The sequence below is a fragment of the Oncorhynchus mykiss genome, chromosome 16 (assembly GCF_057628025.1).
Source record: "Oncorhynchus mykiss isolate SJ-2025 chromosome 16, ASM5762802v1, whole genome shotgun sequence".
Taxonomy (NCBI): domain Eukaryota; kingdom Metazoa; phylum Chordata; class Actinopteri; order Salmoniformes; family Salmonidae; genus Oncorhynchus; species Oncorhynchus mykiss.
In genome coordinates, this window is record NC_143037.1 from 76,766,621 (window position 1) to 76,787,127 (window position 20,507).

The 20,507-nt window shown below is 51.9% G+C and overlaps 1 protein-coding gene across 1 annotated transcript in view; it reads right to left on the minus strand.

Moving 5' to 3' along the window:
* Positions 1–20,507, minus strand: part of LOC110510377 (CDK5 and ABL1 enzyme substrate 2) — a 102,101-nt gene that overhangs the window by 52,848 nt on the left and 28,746 nt on the right. Inside the window, exons 2-3 of the mRNA XM_036947799.2 lie at positions 8,603–8,698; positions 5,769–5,846 (exon numbers count right to left, since the gene is read on the minus strand). Of these exons, the coding sequence (XP_036803694.2) occupies positions 5,769–5,846; positions 8,603–8,698 (174 nt within the window). The remainder of the gene's footprint in view (positions 1–5,768; positions 5,847–8,602; positions 8,699–20,507) is intronic.

The following is a 20,507-nucleotide window of genomic DNA, read 5'->3' on the forward strand; positions in this document are numbered from 1 at the left end:
ATGGATAGTATATGTAGTATATCTGTAGAATACATGGATAGTATATGTAGTATATGAGTAGAATACATGGATAGTATATGCAGTATATGGATAGTATATGTAGTATATCTGTAGAATATATGGATAGTATATGTAGTATATCTGTAGAATATATGGATAGAATATGTAGTATATCTGTAGAATACATGGATAGAATATGAGTAGAATACATGGATAGTATATGTAGTATATCTGTAGAATACATGGATATGTAGTATATCTATAGAAAATGTGGGAAGCATAGTATATGTACAGCAACAGTTGAATAGGATGGACTTGACTAGAATATATTATATACATATGAAATGAGTAGAACCGTATGTAAACATTACTAAAGGGACCAGTGTTCCATTATTAAAGGGACCAGTGTTCCATTACTAAAGGGACCAGTGTTCCATTACTAAAGGGACCAGTGTTCCATTACTAAAGGGACCAGTGTTCCATTACTAAAGGGACCAGTGTTCCATTACTAAAGGGACCAGTGTTCCATTACTAAAGGGACCAGTGTTCCATTACTAAAGGGACCAGTGTTCCACTACCAAAGGGACCAGTGTTCCATTACTAAAGGGACCAGTGTTCCACTACCAAAGGGACCAGTGTTCCACTACCAAAGGGACCAGTGTTCCATTACTAAAGGGACCATTGTTCCATTACTAAAGGGACCAGTGTTCCATTACTAAAGGGACCAGTGTTCCATTACTAAAGGGACCAGTGTTCCATTACTAAAGGGACCAGTGCTCCATTACTAAAGGGACCAGTGTTCCATTACAAAAGGGACCAGTGTTCCATTACTAAAGGGACCAGTGTTCCATTACTAAAGGGACCAGTGTTCCATTACTAAAGGGACCAGTGTTCCATTACTAAAGGGACCAGTGTTCCATTACTAAAGGGACCAGTGTTCCATTACTAAAGGGACCAGTGTTCCATTACTTTAGGGACCAGTGTTCCATTACCAAAGGGACCAGTGTTCCACTACCAAAGGGACCAGTGTTCCACTACCAAAGGGACCAGTGTTCCATTACTAAAGGGACCAGTGTTCCATTACTAAAGGGACCAGTGTTCCATTACTAAAGGGACCAGTGTTCCATTACTAAAGGGACCAGTGTTCCATTATTAAAGTGACCAGTGTACCATGTCTATGTACAGGGATGAGTAACCGGGTGGTTGCCGCTAGTGACAGTGACTAAGTTCAGGGTACTGGGTGGAGGCCGGCTAATGATGGCTATTTAGCAGTCTGATGGCCTTGAGATAGAAGCTGCTTTTCAGTCTCTCTGTCCCAGCTTTGATGAACCTGTACTGACATTTTTTATTTAACCTTTATTTAACCAGGCAAATCAGTTAAGAACAAATTCTTATTTTCAATGGCAGCCTAAGAACAGAGGGTTAACTGCCTGTTCAGGGGCAGAATGACAGATTTGTTACCTTGTCAGCTCAGGGATTTGATCTTGCAATCTTTCAAGTCCAACGCTCTAACCACTAGGCTGTCTGCCGCCTTCTGGATGGTAGCAGGGTGAACAGGCTGTGGCTCAAGTGGTTGATGTCCATGATGATCTTTTTGGCCATCCTGTGACATCGGGTGCTGTAGATGTCCAGGCAGTGTGCCCCCGGTGATGAGTTGGGCTGACCACACCAACCTCTAGAGAGGCCTGTGGTTGCAGACGGTGCAGTTGCCGTACCAGGCGGTGATACAGCTTGACAGGATGCTCTTAATGGTGCATCTGTAAAGGTGTGTGAGGGTTTTAGGTGACAAGTCGAATTTCTTCAGCCTCCTGTGTGGGTGGACCATTTCAGATTGTCAGTGACGTGTACGCCGAGGAACTTGAAGCTTTTCACCTTCTCCACCGCTGTCCCGTTGATGTGGATTGGGGGGTGCGCCCTCTGCTGTGTCCTGAAGTCCACGATCAGCTCCTTTGTTTTGTCGACATTGAGTGAGAGGTTATTTTCCTGACACCACACTCCCAGGGCCCTCACCTCCTCCCTGTAGGCTCTCGTCATTGTTGGTAATCATGCCTACCACTGTTGTGTTGTCTGCAAACTTGATGATTGAGTTGGAGAGGTGCATGGCCACGCAGTCCTGGGTGAACAGGGAGTACAGGAGGGGGCTGAGCAAGCAACCTTGTGGGGCCCCAGTGTTGAGAATCAGTGAGGCAGAAGTGTTGTTGCCTACCTTCACCAACTGGAGGCGGCCCGTCAGGAAGTCCAGGACCCAGTTGCACAGAGCAGGGTTCTGACCCAGGGCCCCCAGCTTAATGATGAGCTTGGAGGGTACTATGGTGTTGAAGGTTGAGCTATAGTCAATGAACAGCAATCTTACATAGGTATTCCTCTGGGATAGGGCAGTGTGCAGTGCGATGGCGATTGCGTCATCCCTGAATCTATTGGGGCTGTACGCAAATTGCAGTGGGTCTAGGGTGTCAGGTAGGGTGGAGGTGATATGATCCTTGACTAGTCTCTCAAAGCACCTCATGAGTCATTTAGGTTCAGTTACCTTTGCTTTCTTTGGTTGAGGAACAATGGTGGCCATCGTGAAGCATGTGGGAACAGCAGACTGGGATAGCGAGAGATTGAATATGTCCATAAACACACTAGCCAGCTGGTCTGTGCATGCTCTGAGGACGCGGCTAGGGATGCTGTCTGGGCCGGCAGCCTTGCAAGCGTTAACATGCTTAAATGTCTTACTCACGTCGGCCGCGGCGAACGAGAGCTCACAGTCCTCGGGAACGACATGGTGCATAGAACTATAGAAGCACGGTGACTTATGCCTCAATGCGGTTAAATTTGTGTCTTATCTGAGGTGTGGCTTTCAGTTAATTATTTTTGGCCACCCATCCCATGAGAGTGAATGTCATTCCAGTGCACTGCTATGACTTCTATCTGATGGTGTTTACATGTTTAGGTAAAAAGACAAACAATGTCCTGTTCAAAACACTGACAAATAAAGAGCGTCTGATTGGGTGGGCCCCAGTGGGTGGGCCCCGGCTTCCCAGTGGGTGGGCCCCGGCTCCCCAGTGGGTGGGCCCCGGCTCCCCAGTGGGTGGGCCCAGGCTCCCCAGTGGGTGGGCCCCGGCTCCCCAGTGGGTGGGCCCAGGCTTCCCAGTGGGTGGGCCCAGGCTTCCTAGTGGGCGGGCCCAGGCTTCCCAGTGGGCGGGCCCAGGCTTCCCAGTGGGTGGGCCCAGGCTTCCTAGTGGGCGGGCCCAGGCTTCCCAGTGGGCGGGCCCAGGCTTCCCAGTGGGCGGGCCCAGGCTTCCCAGTGGGCGGGCCCAGGCTCCCCAGTGGGCGGGCCCAGGCTCCCCAGTGGGCGGGCCCAGGCTTCCCAGTGGGCGGGCCCAGGCTTCCCAGTGGGCGGGCCCAGGCTCCCCAGTGGGCGGGCCCAGGCTCTCCAGTGGGCGGGCCCAGGCTCCCCAGTGGGCGGGCCCAGGCTCCCCAGTGGGTGGGCCCAGGCTTCCCAGTGGGTGGGCCCAGGCTCCCCAGTGGGTGGGCCCAGGCTTCCCAGTGGGTGGGCCCAGGCTCCCCAGTGGGTGGGCCCAGGCCCCAAAGTGGGTGGGCCCAGGCTTCCCAGTGGGTGGGCCCAGGCTCCCCAGTGGGTGGGCCCAGGCCCCAAAGTGGGTGGGCCCAGGCTTCCCAGTGGGTGGGCCCAGGCTTCCCAGTGGGCGGGCCCAGGCTTCCCAGTGGGCGGGCCCAGGCTTCCCAGTGGGCGGGCCCAGGCTTCCCAGTGGGCGGGCCGTCAGGAAGTCCAGGACCCAGTTGCACAGAGCAGGGTTCTGACCCAGGGCCCCCAGCTTAATGATGAGCTTGGAGGGTACTATAGTGTTGAAGGTTGAGCTATAGTCAATGAACAGCAATCTTACATAGGTATTCCTCTGGGATAGGGCAGTGTGCAGTGCGATGGCGATTGCGTCATCCCTGAATCTATTGGGGCTGTACGCAAATTGCAGTGGGTCTAGGGTGTCAGGTAGGGTGGAGGTGATATGATCCTTGACTAGTCTCTCAAAGCACCTCATGAGTCATTTAGGTTCAGTTACCTTTGCTTTCTTTGGTTGAGGAACAATGGTGGCCATCGTGAAGCATGTGGGAACAGCAGACTGGGATAGCGAGAGATTGAATATGTCCATAAACACACTAGCCAGCTGGTCTGTGCATGCTCTGAGGACGCGGCTAGGGATGCTGTCTGGGCCCACAGGCTCCCCAGTGGGCGGGCCCAGGCTTCCCAGTGGGCGGGCCCAGGCTCCCCAGTGGGCGGGCCCAGGCTCTCCAGTGGGCGGGCCCAGGCTCCCCAGTGGGCGGGCCCAGGCTCCCCAGTGGGTGGGCCCAGGCTTCCCAGTGGGTGGGCCCAGGCTCCCCAGTGGGTGGGCCCAGGCTTCCCAGTGGGTGGGCCCAGGCCCCAAAGTGGGTGGGCCCAGGCTTCCCAGTGGGTGGGCCCAGGCTCCCCAGTGGGTGGGCCCAGGCCCCAAAGTGGGTGGGCCCAGGCTTCCCAGTGGGTGGGCCCAGGCTTCCCAGTGGGCGGGCCCAGGCTTCCCAGTGGGCGGGCCCAGGCTTCCCAGTGGGCGGGCCCAGGCTTCCCAGTGGGCGGGCCGTCAGGAAGTCCAGGACCCAGTTGCACAGAGCAGGGTTCTGACCCAGGGCCCCCAGCTTAATGATGAGCTTGGAGGGTACTATAGTGTTGAAGGTTGAGCTATAGTCAATGAACAGCAATCTTACATAGGTATTCCTCTGGGATAGGGCAGTGTGCAGTGCGATGGCGATTGCGTCATCCCTGAATCTATTGGGGCTGTACGCAAATTGCAGTGGGTCTAGGGTGTCAGGTAGGGTGGAGGTGATATGATCCTTGACTAGTCTCTCAAAGCACCTCGTGAGTCATTTAGGTTCAGTTACCTTTGCTTTATTTGGTTGAGGAACAATGGTGGCCATCGTGAAGCATGTGGGAACAGCAGACTGGGATAGCGAGAGATTGAATATGTCCATAAACACACTAGCCAGCTGGTCTGTGCATGCTCTGAGGACGCGGCTAGGGATGCTGTCTGGGCCCACAGGCTCCCCAGTGGGCGGGCCCAGGCTTTCCAGTGGGTGGGCCCAGGCTTTCCAGTGGGTGGGCCCAGGCTCCCCAGTGGGTGGGCCCAGGCTCCCCAGTGGGTGGGCCCAGGCTCCCCAGTGGGTGGGCCCAGGCTTTCCAGTGGGTGGGCCCAGGCTCCCCAGTGGGTGGGCCCAGGCTCCCCAGTGGGTGGGCCCAGGCTTCCCAGTGGGTGGGCCCAGGCTCCCCAGTGGGTGGGCCCAGGCTCCCCAGTGGGCGGGCCCAGGCTCCCCAGTGGGTGGGCCCAGGCTCCCCAGTGGGTGGGCCCAGGCTCCCCAGTGGGTGGGCCCAGGCTCCCCAGTGGGTGGGCCCAGGCTCCCCAGTGGGCGGGCCCAGGCTCCCCAGTGGGTGGGCCCAGGCTTCCCAGTGGGTGGGCCCAGGCTCCCCAGTGGGTGGGCCCAGGCTCCCCAGTGGGTGGGCCCAGGCTCCCCAGTGGGTGGGCCCAGGCTCCCCAGTGGGTGGGCCCAGGCTCCCCAGTGGGTGGGTCCAGGCTCCCCAGTGGGTGGGCCCAGGCTTCCCAGGAGTCTCATAAAACAGAGTGGGATCATTTGAGTGAACGACAACGTGTGAATATTCCCCAATTTAACGGTGCGAGGAGGAAGCAACACATGACTAAACGGGACACGCTGAATCAGTGTGAAGGGAATAAGTTGTACTGTACCTGATGTGAACGCTCTCTCCATAGGGCAACACTGAGAACACCGCAAACAGAGAACGCTTGGCACAGATCAACACGATCCTGGAGACACATCGGCCACGTCAGACAGGGATGAAGGGAGAGAAGCAGACATACAGATAGATTAAATATCTCTGTTGCTCTCCTACTCTAAAACATTTGCTTGGCCCAATAACATGTACACGTGTAGGCCTATTTCATGTCAATATAGCATCACTGAATTGACTTGGGAGAAGAAAAAAAAACTCCTATGACTAGGTTTGATGGAAACAAGGATGTTGTGTAAACATTGAACTGAAACTTAACCTACACAGCTCTATAATGACCCTAGTGGGACAAGTATCAGCTGAATAATCAGCTATGTCCCCTCAACATTTTACGAGGTTGACATACACACAGGAGGCACCTCTGCCATTACCCTAGTTGGACCAGTATCAGCGGCAGGACCAGATGTGGCTAACACCTAACGTTACACCGTCCTGCGTCATAACGAAGTTACTGTCCATTAGCCTACAGCTAACATTATCAAAGAGGATGTATGTGTAACCGATGTGAAATGGCTAGCTTAGTTAGCGGTGGTGCGCGCTAATAGCGTTTCAATCGGTGACGTCACTTGCTCTGAGGCCTTGAAGTAGTAGTTCCACTTGCTCTGCAAGGGCCGAGGCTTTTGTGGCGCAATGGGTAACGATGCTTTGTGGGTGACTGTTGATGTGTGCAACCATAAGATGTAAGGATTGGAGAGAAGGAGGCGTGTCTTAAGGGGGATATATATATATATAATTTATATATATATATATATATATATATATATATATATATATATATATATATATATATATATATATAAATAATACTTATTTTTCCACCATAATTTGCAAATAAATTCATAAAAAATCCTACAATGTGATTTTCTGGATTTTTTTCTTCTCATTTTGTCTGTCATAGTTGAAGTGTACCTATGATGAAAATTACAGGCCTCTCTCATCTTTTTAAGTGGGAGAACTTGCACAATTGGTGGCTGACTAAATACTTTTTTTGCCCCACTGTATATCTGTGATGGGAGAAATGTTGGGTTGTCTGAATTACAGCTGTACAGCTGTTCCCCTTTGGGAAGAATTAAACTTGGTTAAAGCTTCTCTAGTGTCTGTGATTTTAGTGTCTGTGATTTTAGTGTCTGTGATTTTAGTGTCTGTGAATTTTAGTGTCTGTGATTTTAGTGTCTGTGATTTTAGTGTCTGTGAATTTTAGTGTCTGTGATTTTAGTGTCTGTGATTTTAGTGTCTGTGAATTTTAGTGTCTGTGATTTTAGTGTCTGTGAATTTTAGTGTCTGTGATTTTAGTGTCTGTGATTTTAGTGTCTGTGATTTTAGTGTCTGTGAATTTTAGTGTCTGTGATTTTAGTGTCTGTGATTTTAGTGTCTGTGATTTTAGTGTCTGTGATTTTAGTGTCTGTGAATTTAGTGTCTGTGATTTTAGTGTCTGTGATTTTAGTGTCTGTGATTTTAGTGTCTGTGATTTTAGTGTCTGTGATTTTAGTGTCTGTGAATTTTAGTGTCTGTGATTTTAGTGTCTGTGATTTTAGTGTCTGTGATTTTAGTGTCTGTGATTTTAGTGTCTGTGATTTTAGTGTCTGTGAATTTTAGTGTCTGTGATTTTAGTGTCTGTGAATTTTAGTGTCTGTGATTTTAGTGTCTGTGATTTTAGTGTCTGTGAATTTTAGTGTCTGTGAATTTAGTGTCTGTGATTTTAGTGTCTGTGATTTTAGTGTCTGTGAATTTTAGTGTCTGTGATTTTAGTGTCTGTGATTTTAGTGTCTGTGATTTTAGTGTCTGTGATTTTAGTGTCTGTGATTTTAGTGTCTGTGATTTTAGTGTCTGTGAATTTTAGTGTCTGTGATTTTAGTGTCTGTGAATTTTAGTGTCTGTGATTTTAGTGTCTGTGATTTTAGTGTCTGTGAATTTTAGTGTCTGTGAATTTAGTTTCTGTGATTTTAGTGTCTGTGATTTTAGTGTCTGTGAATTTTAGTGTCTGTGATTTTAGTGTCTGTGATTTTAGTGTCTGTGATTTTAGTGTCTGTGATTTTAGTGTCTGTGATTTTAGTGTCTGTGAATTTTAGTGTCTGTGATTTTAGTGTCTGTGATTTTAGTGTCTGTGAATTTAGTGTCTGTGATTTTAATGTCTGTGATTTTAGTGTCTGTGATTTTAGTGTCTGTGATTTTAGTGTCTGTGATTTTAGTGTCTGTGATTTTAGTGTCTGTGAATTTAGTGTCTGTGATTTTAGTGTCTGTGATTTTAGTGTCTGTGATTTTAGTGTCTGTGATTTTAGTGTCTGTGAATTTTAGTGTCTGTGATTTTAGTGTCTGTGATTTTAGTGTCTGTGATTTTAGTGTCTGTGATTTTAGTGTCTGTGGTTTTAGTGTCTGTGATTTTAGTGTCTGTGATTTTAGTGTCTGTGATTTTAGTGTCTGTGATTTTAGTGTCTGTGATTTTAGTGTCTGTGATTTTAGTGTCTGTGATTTTAGTGTCTGTGATTTTAGTGTCTGTGAATTTTGCCAGTTACATGTATGTTCCTCATTGGTATTAAAGGCGTACTGTGTGAGTTACAATAGATTTTTAATGAATGGTACTGCAGCGTATTTAAGTCCTCATCAAAACCCCGAACTGGACCTTTGTTCATGCACCTCTGGGTTTGGACAGAAGACACAGAGACATTGTGTGTTTCAAAAGGATAAAAGGACACTGTCGTCATCTCTTCTTCCAAACACAGGACGTTCTGTGGGAGAATGAGGAAGTGCTTCAGGAAGCGCAGCTGTTCACACCTGCTGCCCCGCGTGTCGTACTGTCTCATGTTCTTGATGAAGTGGACCTTCTTCACAGGGCGAGGTCTGGGAGAGCCCGACAGGTTACGAGTCCGACTGGAAGGGGGAGTGGGAGGGATGAGGGGGGGAGGGAAGCAAGATAGGGAAGGAGGGAGGCAAGAGAGAGGGAAGGAGGGAGATGAGAGAGAGGAAAGGAGGGAGGGATAAAGAGAGGAGGGAGGGAGGCAAGAGAGAGGGAAGGAGGGAGAGAGAAAGAGAAGTAAAGAGGAAGGAAAGAGAGGGAAGGAGGGAGAGAGAGGGAGGGAAGGAGGGAGAGAGAGGGAGGGAAGGAAGGAGGGAGAGAGAGGGAGGGAAGGGAGGCAAGAGAGAGGGAAGAAGGGAGAGAGAGAGAGAGGAGGGAGAGAGAGATGGAAGGAGGGAGAGAGAGAGAGATGGAAGGAGGGAGAGAGATGGAAGGAGGGAGAGAGAGATGGAAGGAGGGAGGGAGAAAGAGAGGGAAGGAGGGAGAGAGAGAAGTACAGTTAGTCATGAAACACAGACAAGCGACTCCCCAGTTTCCAGTCCCAACAGTCACCAATCATCACAGTAAACAAAACTGCTAATGACATTGGCTGAATCCAAGCCTTTGTGACTGTGATGAAACGTATGCAGTGATCAGGGACAGTCAACCTGTGATCACTGTGTGTTCCCTGGGGGGAGGAGTCAACCTGTGGTCACTCTGTGTTCCCTGGGGGGAGGAGTCAACCTGTGATCACTGTGTGTTCCCTGGGGGGAGAAGTCAATCTGTGATCACTGTGTGTTCCCTGGGGGGAGAAGTCAATCTGTGGTTACTCTGTGTTCCCTGGGGGGAGAAGTCAACCTGTGATCACTGTGTGTTCCCTGGGGGGAGAAGTCAATCTGTGGTTACTCTGTGTTCCCTGGGGGGAGAAGTCAATCTGTGATCACTGTGTGTTCCCTGGGGGGAGAAGTCAACCTGTGATCACTGTGTGTTCCCTGGGGGGAGGAGTCAACCTGTGATCACTGTGTGTTCCCTGGGGGGAGGAGTCAACCTGTGGTCACTCTGTGTTCCCTGGGGGGAGGAGTCAACCTGTGATCACTGTGTGTTCCCTGGGGGGAGAAGTCAATCTGTGATCACTGTGTGTTCCCTGGGGGGAGAAGTCAACCTGTGATCACTGTGTGTTCCCTGGGGGGAGAAGTCAACCTGTGATCACTGTGTGTTCCCTGGGGGGAGAAGTCAACCTGTGATCACTGTGTGTTCCCTGGGGGGAGGAGTCAATCTGTGATCACTGTGTGTTCCCTGGGGGGAGGAGTCAACCTGTGGTCACTCTGTGTTCCCTGGGGGGAGAAGTCAACCTGTGGTTACTCTGTGTGTGTTCCCTGGGGGGAGAAGTCAACCTGTGGTTACTCTGTGTGTGTTCCCTGGGGGGAGGAGTCAACCTGTGGTCACTCTGTGTTCCCTGGGGGGAGGAGTCAACCTGTGGTCACTCTGTGTTCCCTGGGGGGAGGAGTCAACCTGTGGTCACTCTGTGTTCCCTGGGGGGAGGAGTCAACCTGTGGTCACTCTGTGTTCCCTGGGGGGAGGAGTCAACCTGTGGTTACTCTGTGTGTTCCCTGGGGGGAGGAGTCAACCTGTGATCACTCTGTGTGTGTTCCCTGGGGGGAGGAGTCAACCTGTGGTCACTCTGTGTTCCCTGGGGGGAGGAGTCAACCTGTGGTCACTCTGTGTTCCCTGGGGGGAGGAGTCAACCTGTGGTCACTCTGTGTTCCCTGGGGGGAGGAGTCAACCTGTGGTCACTCTGTGTTCCCTGGGGAGAGAAGTACAACACTACAACATACAATGATTTTCTAGACGATTCTGTTCTTCCAACTTTGTGGAAACAGTTTGGAGAAGTTTCTGTTTCAGCATGACAATGCCCCCGTGCACAAGGAGAGGTCCATACGGAAATGGTTTGTCGAGATCGAGTTTGGAAGAACTTGACTGGCCTGCACAGAGCCCTGACCTCAACTCCACTGAACACCATTGGGATGAATTGGAACGCCGACTGCGAGCCAGGACTAATCACCCCCAACATCAGTGCCCGACCTCACTAATGATCTTGTAGCTGAATAGAAGTCCCCCTGCAGCAATGTTCCTACATCTAGTGCAAAGCCTTCCCAGAAGAGTGGAGGCTGTTATAGCAGCAATGTTCCAACATCTAGTGGAAAGCCTTCCCAGAAGAGTGGAGGCTGTTATAGCAGCAATGTTCCAACATCTAGTGGAAAGCCTTCCCAGAAGAGTGGAGGTTGTTATAGCAGCAATGTTCCAACATCTAGTGGAAAGCCTTCCCAGAAGAGTGGAGGCTGTTATAGCAGCAATGTTCCAACATCTAGTGGAAAGTCTTCCCAGAAGAGTGGAGGCTGTTATAGCAGCAATGTTCCAACATCTAGTGGAAAGCCTTCCCAGAAGAGTGGAGGCTGTTATAGCAGCAATGTTCCAACATCTAGTGGAAAGTCTTCCCAGAAGAGTGGAGGCTGTTATAGCAGCAATGTTCCTACATCTAGTGGAAAGCCTTCCCAGAAGAGTGGAGGTTGTTATAGCAGCAAATGGGGGACCAACTCCATATTAATGGCCATGATTTTGAAATGAGATGTTGGATGAGCAGGTGTCCACATACTGTGTAGTGTATCTGGGGCCTATAGACAAGGACTCAGTTTATTGCCGTAATTCAAACCACATAAGAAAAAACACATAAGAAAACGCTGAGTGGGAAAAGTTTAGATTCGAGTAGAAATCTGTGGCAGTGCTGATGATGCTGATGTCACAGTGATGTCACAGTGATGTCACAGTGATTATCGTCTCAACTGAAGTTGAATAAGAATAGTAGAGACAGTGCACATCTCTGTGTGTCTCTCTCTCCATCCTCCCCTCTCTCTCTCCATCCTCATCTTCTCTTCATCCTCCCCCCTCTCTCTCTCCTTCCTCTCTCTCTCTCCATCCTCCCCTCTCTCTCTCTCCATCGTCTCTCCATCCTCCCCTCTCTCTCTCCATCCTCCCCTCCCTCTCTCCATCCTCCCCTCTCTCTCTCCATCCTCCCCTCTCTCTCTCTCCATCGTCTCTCCATCCTCCCCTCTCTCTCACCATCTTCCATCCTCTCTCCATCCTCCCCTCTCTCTCTCTCTCCATCGTCTCTCCATCCTCCCCTCTCTCTCTCTCCATCCCCTCTCCATCCTCCCATCTCTCTCTCCACCCCCCCCCTCTCTCTCTCTCGCTCTCTCTCCCCATCCTCTCTCCATCCTCCCCACTCTCTCTCCCCATCCTCTCTCCATCCTCCCCTCTCTCTCACCATCCTCCATCCTCTCTCCATCCTCCCCTCATCCTCCCCTCTTTTCTCCCTTTCATCCCTCTCTCTCTCTCCATCACTCTCTCTCTCTCCATCCTCCACTCCCTCTCCATCCTCCACTCCCTCTCTCCATCCTCTCTCTCTCCATCATCCCCCCCTCTCTCTCCATCCTCATCTTCTCTTCATCCTCCCCCCTCTCTCTCCATCCTCCCCGCTCTCTCTCCATCCTCCCCTTCCTCTCTCCATCCTCCCCTTCCTCTCTCCATCCTCCCCTCCCTCTCTCCATCCTCCCCTCCCTCTCTCCATCCTCCCCTCCCTCTCTCCATCGTCTCTCCATCCCCCCCTCTCTCTCTCCATCCTCCCCTCTCTCGCTCTCTCCCTCGTCTCTCCACCCTCCCCTCTCTCTCTCTCCATCCCCTCTCCATCCTCCCATCTCTCTCTCCATCCTCCCCTCTCTCTCTCCATCCCCTCTCCATCCTCCCATCTCTCTCTCCATCCTCTCTCCAACCTCCCCTCTCTCCTCCACCCCCTCCCCTCTCTCTCCATCTTCCCCCTCTCTCCATCCTCCCCTCTCTCTCTCCATCCTCTCTCCATCCTCCCCTCATCCTCCCCTCTTTTCTCCCTTTCATCCTCTCTCTCTCTCCGTCACTCTCTCTCTCTCCATCCTCCACTCCCTCTCTCTCCATCCTCCACTCCCTCTCCATCCTCCACTCCCTCTCTCCATCCTCTCTCTCTCCATCCTCCCCTCTCTCTCTCCATCCTCCATCCTCTCTTCATCCTCCCCCCTCTCTCTCCATCCTCCCCGCTCTCTCTCTCCATCCTCCCCTTCCTCTCTCCATCCTCCCCTTCCTCTCTCCATCCTCCCCTTCCTCTCTCCATCCTCCCCTCCCTCTCTCCATCCTCCCCTCTCTCTCTCCCCATCCTCCCCGCTCTCTCTCCATCCTCCCCTTCCTCTCCTCCATCCCCCCCTCTCTCTCTCGCTCTCTCTCCCCATCCTCCATCCTCTCTCCATCCTCCCCTCTCTCTCCACCCCCCAATCTCTCTCTCCATCCTCCCCCCTCTCTCCATTCTCCCCTCTCTCTCTCCATCCTCCATCCTCTCTCCATCCTCCCCTCATCCTCCCCTCTTTTCTCCCTTTCATCCCTCTCTCTCTCTCCATCCTCCACTCCCTCTCCATCCTCCACTCCCTCTCCATCCTCCACTCTCTCTCTCCATGCGCTCTCTCTCCATCCTCCCCCTCTCTCTCCATCCTCCCTGCTCTCTCTCTCCATCCTCCCCTTCCTCTCTCCATCCTGCCCTTCCTCTCTCCATCCTCCCTTCCTCTCTCCATCCTCCCTCCCTCTCTCCATCCTCCCCTCCCTCTCTCCATCCTCCCCTCTCTCTCTCTCCATACTCTCTCCATCCTCCCCTTCCTCTCTCCATCCTCCCCTTCCTCTCTCCATCCTCCCCTTCCTCTCTCCATCCTCCCCTCCCTCTCTCCATCCTCCCCTCCCTCTCTCCATCCTTCCCTCCCTCTCTCCATCCTCCCCTCTCTCTCTCCATCCTCCCCTCTCTCTCTCTCCATACTCTCTCCATCCTCCCCGCTCTCTCTCCATCCTCCCCTTCCTCTCTCCATCCTCCCCTTCCTCTCTCCATCCTCCCCTCCCTCTCTCCATCCTCCCCTCCCTCTCTCCATCCTCCCCTCTCTCTCTCTCCATACTCTCTCCATCCTCCCCTTCCTCTCTCCATCCTCCCCTTCCTCTCTCCATCCTCCCCTTCCTCTCTCCATCCTCCCTCCCTCTCTCCATCCTCCCCTCCCTCTCTCCATCCTCCCCTCCCTCTCTCCATCCTCCCCTCTCTCTCTCCATCTCCCCTCTCTCTCTCTCCATACTCTCTCCATCCTCCCCGCTCTCTCTCCATCCTCCCTTTCCTCTCTCCATCCTCCCCTTCCTCTCTCCATCCTCCCCTCCCTCTCTCCATCCTCCCCTCCCTCTCTCCATCCTCCCCTTCCTCTCTCCATCCCCCCTCTCTCTCTCGCTCTCTCTCCCCATCCTCCATCCTCTCTCCATCCTCTCTCCATCCTCCCCTCTCTCTCCACCCCCCAATCTCTCTCTCCATCCTCCCCCCTCTCTCCATTCTCCCCTCTCTCTCTCCATCCTCCATCCTCTCTCCATCCTCCCCTCATCCTCCCCTCTTTTCTCCCTTTCATCCCTCTCTCTCTCTCCATCCTCCACTCCCTCTCCATCCTCCACTCCCTCTCCATCCTCCACCTCTCTCTCCATGCACTCTCTGCACTCTCTCTCCATCCTCCCCCCTCTCTTCATCCTCCCCCCTCTCTCTCCATCCTCCCTGCTCTCTCTCTCCATCCTCCCCTTCCTCTCTCCATCCTGCCCTTCCTCTCTCCATCCTCCCTTCCTCTCTCCATCCTCCCTTGCTCTCTCCATCCTCCCCTCCCTCTCTCCATCCTCCCCTCCCTCTCTCCATCCTCCCCTCTCTCTCTCTCCATACTCTCTCCATCCTCACCTTTCCTCTCTTCCATCCTCCCTCTCCTCTCCCATCCTCCCCTCCCTCTCTCCATCCTCCCCTTCCTCTCTCCATCACCCCCTCTCTCTCTCGCTCTCTCTCCCATCCTCCATCCTCTCTCCATCCTCTCTCCATCCTCCCCTCTCTCTCCACCCCCCAATCTCTCTCTCCATCCTCCCCCCTCTCTCCATTCTCCCCTCTCTCTCCATTCCTCCATCCTCTCTCCATCCTCCCTCATCTCCCCTCTTTTTCTCCCTTTCATCCCTCTCTCTCTCTCCATCCTCCACTCCCTCTCCATCCTCCACTCTCTCTCTCCATGCGCTCTCTCTCAATCCTCCCCCCTCTCTTCATCCTCCCCCTCTCTCTCCATCCTCCCTGCTCTCTCTCTCCATCCTCCCCTTCCTCTCTCCATCCTGCCCTTCCTCTCTCCATCCTCCCTTCCTCTCCTCTCCCCTTCCTCTCTCCATCCTGCCCTTCCTCTCTCCATCCTCCCCTTCCTCTCTCCATCCTCCCCTCCCTCTCTCCATCCTCCCCTCCCTCTCTCCATCCTCCCCTCTCTCTCTCTCCATACTCTCTCCATCCTCCCCTTCCTCTCTCCATCCTCCCCTTCCTCTCTCCATCCTCCCCTTCCTCTCTCCATCCTCCCCTACCTCTCTCCATCCTCCCCTCCCTCTCTCCATCCTCCCCTCCCTCTCTCCATCCTCCCCTCTCTCTCTCTCCATACTCTCTCATCCATCCTCCCGCTCTCTCATCCATCCTCCCCTTCCTCTCTCCATCCTCCCCTTCCTCTCTCCATCCTCCCCTCCCTCTCTCCATCCTCCCCTCCCTCTCTCCATCCTCCCCTCTCTCTCTCCATCCTCCCCTCTCTCTCTCTCCATACTCTCTCCATCCTCCCCTTCCTCTCTCCATCCTCCCCTTCCTCTCTCCATCCTCCCCTTCCTCTCTCCATCCTCCCCTCCCTCTCTCCATCCTCCCCTCCCTCTCTCCATCCTCCCCTCCCTCTCATCCATCCTCCCCTCTCTCTCTCCATCCTCCCCTCTCTCTCTCTCTCCATACTCTCTCCATCCTCCCCGCTCTCTCTCCATCCTCCACTTCCTCTCTCCATCCTCCCCTTCCTCTCTCCATCCTCCCCTCCCTCTCTCCATCCTCCCCTCCCTCTCTCCATCCTCTCCTTCCTCTCTCCATCCCCCCCTCTCTCTCTCGCTCTCTCTCCCATCCTCCATCCTCTCTCCATCCTCTCTCCATCCTCCCCTCTCTCTCCACCCCCCAATCTCTCTCTCCATCCTCCCCCCTCTCTCCATTCTCCCCTCTCTCTCTCCATCCTCCATCCTCTCTCCATCCTCCCCTCATCCTCCCCTCTTTTCTCCCTTTCATCCCTCTCTCTCTCTCCATCCTCCACTCCCTCTCCATCCTCCACTCCCTCTCCATCCTCCACTCTCTCTCTCCATGCGCTCTCTCTCCATCCTCCCCCCTCTCTCTCCATCCTCCCTGCTCTCTCTCTCCATCCTCCCCTTCCTCTCTCCATCCTGCCCTTCCTCTCTCCATCCTGCCCTTCCTCTCTCCATCCTCCCCTTCCTCTCTCCATCCTCCCCTTCCTCTCTCCATCCTCCCCTCCCTCTCTCCATCCTCCCTCCCTCTCTCCATCCTCCCCTCTCTCTCTCTCCATACTCTCTTCCTCCATCCTCCCCTCCCTCTCTCCATCCTCCCCTCCCTCTCTCCATCCTCCCCTTCCTCTCTCTATCCCCCCCTCTCTCTCTCGCTCTCTCTCCCCATCCTCCATCCTCTCTCCATCCTCTCTCCATCCTCCCCCTCTCTCTCCACCCCCCAAATCTCTCTCTCCATCCTCCCCCTCTCTCCATTCTCCCTCTCTCTCTCTCCATCCTCCATCCTCTCTCCATCCTCCCCTCATCCTCCCCTCTTTTCTCCCTTTCATCCCTCTCTCTCTCTCCATCCTCCACTCCCTCTCCATCCTCCACTCTCTCTCTCCATGCGCTCTCTCTCCATCCTCCCCCCCTCTCTTCATCCTCCCCCCTCTCTCTCCATCCTCCCTGCTCTCTCTCTCCATCCTCCCCTTCCTCTCTCCATCCTGCCCTTCCTCTCTCCATCCTCCCCTTCCTCTCTCCATCCTCCCCTTCCTCTCTCCATCCTCCCCTCCCTCTCTCCATCCTCCCCTCCCTCTCTCCACCTCCCCTCTCTCTCTCTCTACTCTCCTCCATCCTCTCCCTTCCTCTCTCCATCCTCCCCTTCCTCTCTCCATCCTCCCCTTCCTCTCTCCATCCTCCCCTCCCTCTCTCCATCCTCCCCTCCCTCTCTCCATCCTCCCCTCCCTCTCTCCATCCTCCCCTCTCTCTCTCCATCCTCCCTCTCTCTCTCTCCATACTCTCTCCATCCTCCACGCTCTCTCTCCATCCTCCCCTTCCTCTCTCCATCCTCCCCTTCCTCTCTCCATCCTCCCCTCCCTCTCTCCATCCTCCCCTCCCTCTCTCCATCCTCCCCTCTCTCTCTCCATCCTCCCCTCTCTCTCTCTCCATACTCTCTCCATCCTCCCCTTCCTCTCTCCATCCTCCCCTTCCTCTCTCCATCCTCCCCTTCCTCTCTCCATCCTCCCCTCCCTCTCTCCATCCTCCCCTCCCTCTCTCTCTCCATCCTCCCCTCTCTCTCTCTCCATCCTCCCCTCTCTCTCTCTCCATACTCTCTCCATCCTCCCCGCTCTCTCTCCATCCTCCCCTTCCTCTCTCCATCCTCCCCTTCCTCTCTCCATCCTCCCCTACCTCTCTCCATCCTCCCCTCCCTCTCTCCATCCTCCCCTTCCTCTCTCCATCCTCCCCTTCCTCTCTCCATCCTCCCCTCCCTCCCTCTCTCCATCCTCCCCTCCCTCTCTCTCTCCATCCTCCCCTCTCTCTCTCTCCATCCTCCCCTCTCTCTCTCTCCATACTCTCTCCATCCTCCCCGCTCTCTCTCCATCCTCCCCTTCCTCTCTCCATCCTCCCCTTCCTCTCTCCATCCTCCCCTTCCTCTCTCCATCCTCCCCTCCCTCTCTCCATCCTCCCCTTCCTCTCTCCATCCTCCCCTTCCTCTCTCCATCCTCCCCTTCCTCTCTCCATCCTCCCCTTCCTCTCTCCATCCTCCCCTCCCTCTCTCCATCCTCCACTCCCCTCTCTCCATCCTCCACTTTCCATCCTCCCCTCTCTCTCTCTCCATCCTCTCTCCATCCTCCCCTTCCTCTCTCCATCCTCCCCTTCCTCTCTCCATCCTCCACTCTCCATCCTCCCCCCTCTCTCTCCATCCTCCATCCTCTCTCCATCCTCCCCTCCCTCTCTCCATCCTTCCCTCCTTCTCTCCATCCTCCACTCTCCATCCTCCACTCTCTCTCTCTCTCCATCCTCCCCTCTCTCTCTCTCTCCATCCTTCCCTCTCTCTCCATCCTCCCCTCTCTCTCCATCCTCCCCTCTCTCTCCATCCTCCCCTCCCTCTCTTCATCCTCCCCTCCTTCCTCCCCTCTCTCTCCATCCTCCCCCTCCACCCTCCCCTCTCTCTCTCCATCCTCCCCTCCCTCTCTCCATCCTCCCCTCCCTCTCCATCCTCCCCCTCCACCCTCCCCTCTCTTTCACCATCCTTCTCTCTCCATCCTCCCCTCCCTCTCTCCATCCTCCCCTCTCTCTCCATCCTTCCCTCCCTCTCTCCATCCTCCCCTCTCGCTCCATCCTTCCCTCTCTCTCCATCCTCCCCTCTCTCTATCCTCCCCTCTCTCTATCCTCCCCCCTCTCTCTCTATCCTCCCCCCTCTCTCTCTATCCTCCCCCCTCTCTCTCTTTCCTCCCCAACTCTTCCACCCCCTCTCTCCATTAATATCCCTTCTCCCCCTATCTCCATCCCTCCCCTCATCCCTCTCTCCTCTCATTCCCCCCTCTCTCTCTATCCTCCCCAACTCTTCCACCCATCTCCATCCCTCCCCTCATCCCTCTCTCCTCTCATTTCCCTCTCCCTCTCATTCTCCTAACCAGTATTGTCTGGTGGTTTTTGGGTCCTGCGTTTAGTCTATATGCAGGGGAGAGAGGGAGAGACTCAAACCAGATATTTATCTCTCAGCTTCACATAGATGGCTCCGACCACCATCAATCAAATAAGAACTGTCTGATAAATGAGGGTTATTTTTGATGATGACACCTAGTTATATAGTTAGGTAGCTAACTATATAGCTACTGAAACAGATTATGTCGTTTTGCTATGTTTTTGGGGAAGAACATTGTTTGCCTCCATCAACTAGCTAGCTTTTTTTAATGACCAGCATTGTAGGTGCGCGAGACAACTTTACCAGCATCATAGCATATGTATCGATGAATCGCTGTGATATATGGAAGATGAGTGATAATGTAATCAATGTGTAATAACTAGAGGTCGACTGATTATTATTTTTTCAATGCCGATACCGATACCTGGAGGACCAAAAAAATCCGATACTGATTAATCAGCCGATTTTTATATACATTTGTAATAATGACAATTACAACAATACTGAATGAACAATGAACACTTTTATTTTAACTTCGTATAATACATAAATACCATCCATTTAGTCTCAAATAAATAATGAAACATGTTCAATTTGGTTTAAATAATGCAAAAACAAAGTGTTGGAGAATAGAGTAAAAGTGCAATATGTGCCATGTAAAAAAGCTAACGTTTAAGTTCCTTGCTCAGAACATGAGAACATATGAAAGCTGGTGGTTCCTTTTAACATGAGACTTCAATATTCCCAGTTAAGACGTTTTAGGTTGTAGTTATTATAGGAATTATAGGACTATTTCTCTCTATACCATTTGTATTTCATATACAGTGGGGCAAAAAAGTATTTAGTCAGCCACCAATTGTGCAAGTTCTCCCATTTAAAAAGATAAGAGAGGCCTGTAATTTTCATCGTAGGTACACTTCAACTATGACAGACAAAATTAGAAAAAAAATCCAGAAAATCACATTGTAGGATTTTGAATGAATTTATTTGCAAATTATGGTGGAAAATAAGTGTACCTATGATGAAAATTACAGGCCTCTCTCATCTTTTTAAGTGGGAGAACTTGCACAATTGGTGGCTGACTAAATACTTTTTTGCCCCACTGTACCTTTGACTATTGGATGTTTTTATAGATACTATAGTATTGCCAGCCTAATCTCGGGAGTTGATAGGCTTGAAGTCATTAACAGAGCTGTGCTTCAAGCATTGCTAAGACCTACTGGCAAACGCAGGAAAGTGCTGTTTGAATGAATGCTTACGAGCCTGCTGCCTCCTACCACCGCTGAGTCAGACTGCTCTATCAAATATCAAATCATAGACTTAATTATAATAAGCACACAGAAATTCGAGCCTCAGGTCATTAATATGGTCAAGTCTGGAAACTCATTTAGAAAACAAAAAGTTTATTCTTTCAGTGAAATACGAAAGCGTTCAGTATTTTATTGAACGGGTGGCAACCCTAAGTCTAAATATTGCTGTTACATTTTCAGCGATGCGCTTTTGTTAAATCACCCGTTTGGCGAAGTCGAAGTAGGCTGTGATTCGATGATAAATTAACAGGCACCGCGTTGATTATATACAACGCAGGACAAGCTAGTTAACCTAGTAATATCAACCATAACTAGTGATTATGTTAAGATTGATTGGTTTTTTTTAATAAGATATGTTTAACGCTAGCTAGCAATTTACATTGGCTCCTTGCAGCTACAAGGTCCTTTTGACGCTGCACTCGCGTAACAGGCGGTCAGCCTGCCACTCAGTCTCCTCGTGGATCAATGTAATCGGCCATAATCGCAGTCCAAAAATGCAGATTACCGATTGTTATAAAAACTTGAAATCGAATGAATTGGCTGATTAATAATCGGTCTCTACTCTGAACCAATTATATAAATTTGGGGGCAGGTCGAAAAAGCATTAAACATTAATGGCTTTCTTCTTTTCACTCATTCATTTAGGTTATATATTATTATTATTATTATATATATTAGGTTTAGTATTCTGGTTTAACTACTATGTTGTTGATCCATCCTCAGTTTTCTCCTATCGCAGTAAAATTAATTAAACATTAAACT